Genomic DNA, 8,225 nt, shown 5'->3' with positions numbered 1-8,225 from the left:
AGCCGGCCTGATGGTTCTGATGCTCTCTTTGTCCAGGATCATCTCCCACGTCTCGTTTATATAGTCAGTTTGTGGGTCAGTACTTTAAGCACTTTCCCTTCTTTACAAGAAAACACCACTCTGTACAGCTCTGGTTTCATTTTGGAGTCGGCTTTTTCAAGTTTTCATCGCCTTGCTTCAGCAGAATCACGTGTTAAATGGAGAAGCAGATGTCTAGCAGGGACTTCCCACAGATACTGATTTGAGTTTACAGTTGTTAATATCGCTAATGTGCGTTACATCCTCCATCGTGGAGCGAGCCGACTGGCAGAACACAGCACAGCCTCTGGAGAGACGGAGGCCAGTTTGACAACAGAGAAAACTGTACTGAGGTGGTTTTGTTGCCAGGTTTGACTCCTGAGTCAGCAACAGAGCGTGAAACAAACCCAACCTGGAACAACAAATCAGAAGCGATGTCCAGGTTTGGGTCGGGTCCGGTTGCATCAACTGACCTCAGTCGTTCCCACCTGGATGTGACTGTACGAGTGTGCAGCAACAGATGCAAAACAAATGCATAGATTTTTTTTTGTGTTATATTTGTGTGTGCAGAACAAACTAACAAATGCACAACACAGACTCAGTGCTTCAGCTTACAGCCACTGCGTCAGGCTCGAGTCATGTTTGGATATGAAACACAAAATGGCTGCCAACTACAACTGTAACGTAGTTGCAAGGCTAACTGAGCTAACCCTCCGGGGGTAATAAAGTAACCTAACTACCTACTTTAGCCACAAAGCTACCGCATCTTTCCTTCAGGAAACTCCTGAAACACCTTGGTACTGTAACTGTCCTCCATCGCTCCAGAGGCTGCGTACAGGCCCGGTCCAGAGGCTTTCACTGAGTTAGCAGCAGTTAGCACAAACCTTAGCAACAAGTAAAGCTGTCTGTCCACAGTTGAGGCAGAACTTCCTGTAACACGATCCAGTTTCACCCATATCAGTGGATAAAGTTGTGTTTTACAGTAAATCATGTGGCCCGGGGTATTTCCATCTACACGCCCACAGCAGCGTCGTAAAAATTAACAAATCTTTTATTGGACACAACAGATGTGTTCACAGCCGGCTGCAGGATGACTCATCGACATCTTTTTCTTGATTTCCAAGAAGTTACAAACTACAAAATGACCTGTTTGGCCCGATGCTGGTGTATAAATGAAATCTAGACAACAAAAAAAACAACACTGGTTTTGACTTTATGGGAATTTAACAGACTTTCTCTTCTTACACTGATTTATTAGTTGTTTCAACTTTGCCATCTCAGCCTCCGTCTCTCCGTCTCTCTCTGTCCTCGTGTCTCTGCAGCGATGAAACGGAGGACGCTGTGTTACATTTGTTCTACCTGACCGAGCTCCTCCGATCGAAGCCTTTAGGCAGAACAAACCAATCACGTGCACTCTCCTGGTTTTCATCTAATTGCATCCCTCATTTACATAAGAGAGGAGAGCGGCGAGCTGCAGGGCTCATCAGCAGATAAAAGACGCTGGCTGCCTTATCAGAGCGGCGCAGTGTGCTGCCTGCGATCAGCTGTTAGATTCAGCATGCACTCTGATTACCTGAACATTTGTCCCATACAGCAGCAGGTAGACGGTGATGAGACGACCATCAGGGATTCATTAGCTTACTGTCATAATTAATGTTGTATGGAGCCGGCAAACATCTCCCCTCAGGGAAGGGCAAGGCATGAGGTCGGGAAGCGTAGGAGGGCGTTCACAATCGCACGGCGTCAGATAGTGTTACACATTGATTAGTGCTGTGAGCGCTGGTAGAGCTGCTACACATCACACCTGATTTAATCTCTGTAAAGTGGAGCTCAACGGTTCAGGACGACGAGAGGGAGAGAAATACAAGAAGAGTTCAAATCTTCAGTTCAGACGAGAACCACGAACTTATGAACCAACTCTCTTCTCTAACTCCCCCTCACACACCAGGTCATGATGCTTTACCAGTATACTACGTCTGAGGCTTTGAAGCTTTAATGTTTTCATGAATTTACTTATTTGTTCTTTGCCATTACCGTATTTATGAGTCTAATGGTGGACGAGGACAAGTGGAGACATCAGTCTGTCCTCCACCTCCAAGGTCTTTAAAGTCGAGTAGAAGAAATACTCCATCGCTAAAAGCACCATATGTTTACAGTCCATTTACCATTTAATTGGCTTTTAAATCAAATAAAGTAATTTAAAAAAAGTATGATAATCAAAACTCTCCAGCTTCTTAAATGTGAATATTTTCTGGTTTCTTTTCCTCCTCAACTGAAGATCTTTGGGTTGTGGACAAACAAGACGTCTTTGGGAGAAACTGCTCAACATTTTTCACCAAACAAGCAGAGAAGCAGCAACATGTAACTCGATCGAGTTTGAGGACAAATATTCTCTGTCCTCTGGTTTGGTCTTCACCAACTCCTGAGAGAAACGTCTGTCTCTCTGAGTCTCATAAGAGTCTCGCATAGTCAGATCTCCATCGGACCCGTTGACCTGTGTTGAGCCGGACTAGTCTAAATTTGGTTCTGGGCAGGTCGTGTTCAGTGTGTTTATCAGTATACAACATGCAGCATGGTCACATGGAGGTCACTCACTGACTCACTGCGTTATATATGACTTTATCTGACCTGGCCAGAGATCCCTGATCAATCCTGATCCAAGAACAATATAAAACCCTCAGCAGCGTTGTTCCATCCAGAGTGCTGAGAGGCAGCAGGGCGTGGCCGAGTGTCAGCAGCGATGGAGGCAGATCAGCTAGCTTCCCTCTGCGCGGGCCTCCCCGTGCTGCTGCTGCTGCTGCTGCTGCTGCTGCTTGTGATTTGTGACTGCAGGAATGTGGCATGTCAGGCCAACAGTGCGTCAGCCAATCAATTATTCAGGACAAACACGGCCTTGTGTGGCTGCGGGACGCTGGATTGATGGAAGGATGGATGGAGGAGAGGAGGGAGGTGACGAGTGGCTCAGCTAGCACACATGCTATAACTAAAAAGTATCAGCACAGCGAGCGGAGACGTATGGAAATGAGAACAGTATTTACTCGAGCCTGGAGCGACATGGATTTTTTTTTTTATATATAAGACGGGCCGAGCCCACTCCCATAAAACAGACAATTAAAGAGAGCAGAGAGGCGGCGGAGGAAGGAGAGGAGGGAACGCTGCTCTGCGTCTGACCTATTTAGCAAATGACGAGCCGTAAACAACAGATCTGAACTCAGTGCGCTGCAGACAGCCGGGCTCAAACCACCCCGACCCTGTAAAACACACTAATCAAAGCCTGCAGGCTTCAGAATAGATTTTAAAGTGGGGCAGCCTGTTTCGCAATGCTTTTTACATTTTGGGCTCAAGTCTCTCTCGTCCTCGTTACCGCCTGTTTCTGTCTAAATAAATCAATTCGGTCCTAAATAAATCATCACATATCCAGCTGCCAGCGTCAGACACACAGCTACAGTACACACTGCTGCAGCTGGAGTGGATGTGGAGAGATACTGTACGAGATGATAAACACAAACACTGATTCAATCTTGGATTAGCCACAACATGAGTAAATTCTGAGAACTGCAGAGTCAATAAAGCAGATGATTATTGATCTGCTGCTCCAGAGTTCATGCAGCCGCTTATAGACTGAGAGAGAGGAGGGTGAGGAGGGTGAGGAGGGTGAGGAGCTTCATCCTCGACACACAGGAGTCCGAACACACCGAAGAATCAGACTTTAGCCGAGGCTGCAGCATTTAAAGCAACATTTTGAATAGAGCTGGAACAATTCACAACACGAGGTAATAACAAATGTGATACATCAGCTGATAAACACGTTTTGTTGTGATCCCTCACATGTGCTTATGAAACTCTTGTAAACATCTGTAACGGAGGGAGGACATTTTACAGACGGACATCACTGAACATGTTACTGTCCGTCACAACAAGCACCTTTACATTAATTCAATACAAACAAGCAGCAGATCTTCACACCTGTAACTTCACTGGAACGAGGTAAACAAACTTATTCACCAGAGAAAACAATGGTGGACCTGCTGTACATCCCACAACTGTAAACATCTGTTACTGTCTGTTACTGACAGTTCTACTTGGTCCCTGACATAAGTGATAACTTAAAAGCTACTAAAATAAAACCCAAGTTATAAATTATAGGAGTCATTCCTGAAGTACTTAACGAGTCGTTGAGGGAAATCCTCAGCGAAGGCTCGTTAACGACGGGACCGCAACAAAATATGTCGCCATATGAACCAAAACCAAAAAACTGCACTTCCAGATGGACATCTGTGATCACAGCCAACACATGAAGAGGGAGCCGGACCGGACCGAGCTGATAACACTGTGAGCCGGAGCAGAGGATATCGTTCGAGCCCAACTTGCCTCGGCAGGATATTTCCTAAAAGACGAACCTCATGGCCTGAGCTCAGAGAGGAAGAGGAGACACTGAGGCCATCGTGTCTCATGCAGGTCTGGTTCTTGACGGAGGGGTTCGGCTGCCCTGGAGCTGCAGGATCAGAGTAGACCAGCTCAGCAGCAGCACAGCTGCAGGTGATCAGCCGCTCAGCAGCCTGATGAACAGGCCTGCAGGCAGGGCACCATCTACTGTCACTGACAGTGCTCTGAGTCTGTGGTTTGTATAAGAGACGCAAATCTAATCAAAGGCTCGTTTTGTACCAACAGAACTGGAGAGTAAATCGAATCTGCTTTGAGCTCCATCAGGTCGACAACGGAGCCTTTCAACATCAAACGTCAAATTTGGGAACTCTAGCATGAACTCGAGCATTATAAGTTCGCTCCACGCTGTCATTTTCAGAGTAAATACATACTGTAAGAACCTGGAGCTGCAGGCGACCTGGAGCCAATGACGCAAAAATGATTTGTGAGCACGGTTTATACAAATCGTACAGCGTACAGCTTCACAAAGTGCCACCCACTGGGGTTCTTGCAGCATGCTAACACACGGCTAACAAGAATAGCATTTGTTTTGATTAGCGGCACATGTCAAAATTAATTGCTGAGAAATTGGTCTCGTGTTGCAAATTGCAGCCTGTGTGCAGCACGCTGAACCGTCACCCTGGAACAACAACAACAACAATGGCGGACGATGGGTTTGTTCGTGTTTGGGCGGCACCGCTGGGCCGCATGCCAAACAGGTGTAAATAAAAAATGGTGGAGGAACAGGTGTCAAAGTACGACGGGTAAATAAATAATCAGTAACTATTATTAGTGTTTTTAAATGTACCACTTTTCAGTCTCAACGTAAAACTGCTGCCTTTAAATAAGCAAACATCAGCGAGAAGACTTTATATCTATAACACTTCTTACTGCCTGTCACGGGTCAGATCCTGAGGCGCTGGTTGGATAAGTCATGAAGCTGACTGAGGAGTCTCAGGAGACAGACGTCAGAGTAAAGGTTGTCTGAAGGTTGCAGGTCGGCCTTCTTACCATCAAACTCAAGAGTTTTTGAGCTGCCGTAAACGGGAGAAACTTAAACTCAGCTCCCGAAGAAAAACTGAATGTTTTTATGTGTCGTCATATTTTGTGTATTTTTTGGATGTGTAACCAAAACCAATCACTCTGAGTCTGGTTGCAGAGGAGGGTCCCTCAAAGAAAACCTCACCATGTGTCCCAGAAACATTAGAGCCGGCCCTGACAGGCCCAAAGACAACCACAGACATCTGCAGCTCAGAGCTAGATGTTCATGTTGCGCAGCAAACTTGTCCTCAGATCAACTTCAATCTACTTCAAGTCGAGCAATGAAGCGTTCAGGATCTGTGAAGCAAATGTTTTTGGAGCAAACAACACGAACACGCGGAGCAGCTCAGGTCAACACAACCTGAAGTCAACATCAGGATTCACAGCGAACACTGACCAAATGTTTCTGTTACAGTGAATTTCATGACACGCTCTGTCCTGCAGAAACATCCAACACAGAACCCAAACATCCACATGTGTTCGATCCTGCTGGGGCAGCACTCACCTGAAGCAGCTGCTCCAGGAGGCTGAGCCCCTCCAGTGGTCTGTAGCCCCCCGGGGGTCGGCGGCACCGGCCTGGGCCAGGATTTAGCCGCAGGAAGGCCGGTCCTCACCACGCCGACGTACTCCACAAACGTCCCTGGAAAGTCTCCCTTCTCCTTGGTCCTCTCGTTGGTGCCGTGCAGCCAGCCTTTGGGGCTCCGCTCGTCCCCGTCCTGGTAGTCCAGCCCCGGCACGGCCACCAGCGAGGCCTTGGGGATGGTGAGCAGGTCGCCCGGCTGGAGGCTGATGTCATCACCGCGCTCCCGCTTGTACTCAAAGAGCGCGCGGTACTGGAAACTGTCAGACGTCATGGCAACAGGAGTTCATAGGTCGTTCTAAAGCCCAAAAAATACAGATGTCGCCTGAGATTCGCTGCGTTAAAAGTGAGATAAACTCTGAAAAATACCAAACGGACGCTCTGTTAGATAAAAATCCCTGAGGTGAAGCTGGAACTCAACACCTGAACACCTGCAGCGCCTGAGATCTGCTGTGTCGTGCTGACTGTGTCGTGATGACACGATGGAAATGATAAAAATCTGATCCCTGAGGTGAAATGTGACACTTGTTTTAGTCCTACAACTCCCTGAAGAGCAGGTCTGACCTTCTTAATCCAAAACTACAAGTCCTCCAGGTGCTGCTCTCTGCTGTGATACTGCAGATTTAGTTCAGTATCCGTGCAGCTCTTTAGAAATCCACAGTATAAATCCAAGCAGTCAGTCACAGCTCTCCAGTCTGAGGCCTGCAGGCTTTGCTGATCCAACTGGACAGACGGACGAACGAGCCACCACACTCTGCCTGTGAAGGGAGACGAAGAAGAGGAGCAGGAGGACGAGGAGGAGGTGGGGGTCTGGGTGGTGTGGAAACTGGATGGTGGCACAGTTTTCTAGGACAGGACGACCTCCAGACGATGCCCCAAAGCTTCTGCAGGTTCCTCGGATGTAAATGAGAAAGTGAACAGAGCCTGTACACACACACACACACATACACACACACTTCTACACACTCACACACACACACACCTGAGGAAATCCACTGCAGTGCAGATTTTGGCTTGTTATCCGAGCGCCCCTGTGTGCACTCTGCTGTATGAAATCCTGCTGCTTCGCCTCTGTTGTCTGTGCAGCCTCCTGACGCAGACAGACGCTCCTGCAAACTTTAAAATGAAGTTATGGGGTTAAAATCACACTCTGACACACAGTTATTAAGATTTAAATGCAAGAACATGATTATACAGCTGAGGTCTGAGGGCATTTTTTAAAAAACAGAGATACATTCAGGGCAGAACAGGATCACAGCATCAGTACAAGTCATCAACATGTGAGAATATCAGTGTAACTGCAGTGGAGACGGTCCTGAGCTCCCTGCGTCTCAGGCTGACAGACTATCAGTCACAACGAGCGTGACGAGGCGAATCTGAACTTCAGACAGTGTGCCCGTCTGCCCTGCAGTCTGCTGCCCGCTCACACGCCTCAAACTCACCGCTCCAACCGCACAGACGAGCTCCAGTTCCTCCACCGACGCCTCGGCGCGCGAACCGTCCGCTTCGACACGACCCGAATCCCGCAGTGCGAGCCCAGACATCCGCGGAGCCCGTCAGGATAAACGGATGGCGTCGCTGGTCCCGCAGACAGGCAGCCTGCTCGGTGCTGTAGTGAGCGGCAGTGCTGATGTCAGTAAACCCCTCCTCCCCCCTCCTCCTCCTCCTCCTCCCCCCTTCCTCCCCCCTGCCGTCTGCAAATGATGCCAGGCAGCAGCGGCGGAGACGGGACGGCTCGGAGTGGCGCACCGCTGCCGCAGAACAGCGTGTGAGCCGGTTCCGATGCTCTTAATGTGTGACTCTGTCTTTTAATCTGAGTTGGTGTTGTTATATTACAGGCACGAGGTGTGTTGGCTGTTCAGAGCTGCAGAGAGGTGATGAATTATGTAACAAGTCTGTGACCTGGAAAAGAGTCGCTGCATGAGCTCTGTGCGTAAAGACGCATTTCAGGACATAAATAGAAAAATAAATGATACACAGAGGATGGAGGTGTGTGATACTTTGGCTGGGGGTGATGGAGAACAGTGCAGTCCTGGTAACTGTCTGGTGCGCACATGTGACGCAGCAGCAGCAGCAGACAGCGGCAGACTGCTGCGTCATCAGCTGCGCACATTTTGAGTCTGGAGCTGCGGAGAACATCCAGGGACAAAGTGTTCAGCAG

General features: G+C 48.4%; 1 protein-coding gene across 2 annotated transcripts in view; it reads right to left on the bottom strand.

Moving 5' to 3' along the window:
* The window catches only part of pik3r3b (phosphoinositide-3-kinase, regulatory subunit 3b (gamma)), a 182,318-nt gene extending 174,659 nt beyond the window's left edge, over positions 1-7,659 (bottom strand). The window contains exons 1-2 of one of the 2 annotated variants that reach the window (XM_084356152.1): positions 7,507-7,659; positions 5,990-7,180 (exon numbers count right to left, since the gene is read on the bottom strand). In XM_084356152.1, the coding sequence (XP_084212278.1) occupies positions 5,990-6,338 (349 nt within the window). In that variant the 5' untranslated portion in view covers positions 6,339-7,180; positions 7,507-7,659. The remainder of the gene's footprint in view (positions 1-5,989; positions 7,181-7,506) is intronic. The other variant, XM_084356151.1, reaches the window with a different exon arrangement.
* Positions 7,660-8,225: the final 566 nt, after the last annotated feature.

Source organism: Pagrus pagrus (assembly GCF_965226575.1).
Source record: "Pagrus pagrus genome assembly, chromosome: 6".
NCBI classification, from domain to species: Eukaryota; Metazoa; Chordata; class Actinopteri; order Spariformes; family Sparidae; genus Pagrus; species Pagrus pagrus.
Note: the sequence above shows the minus strand (reverse complement) of the source record. Positions and strands in the feature narration are given on the sequence as shown.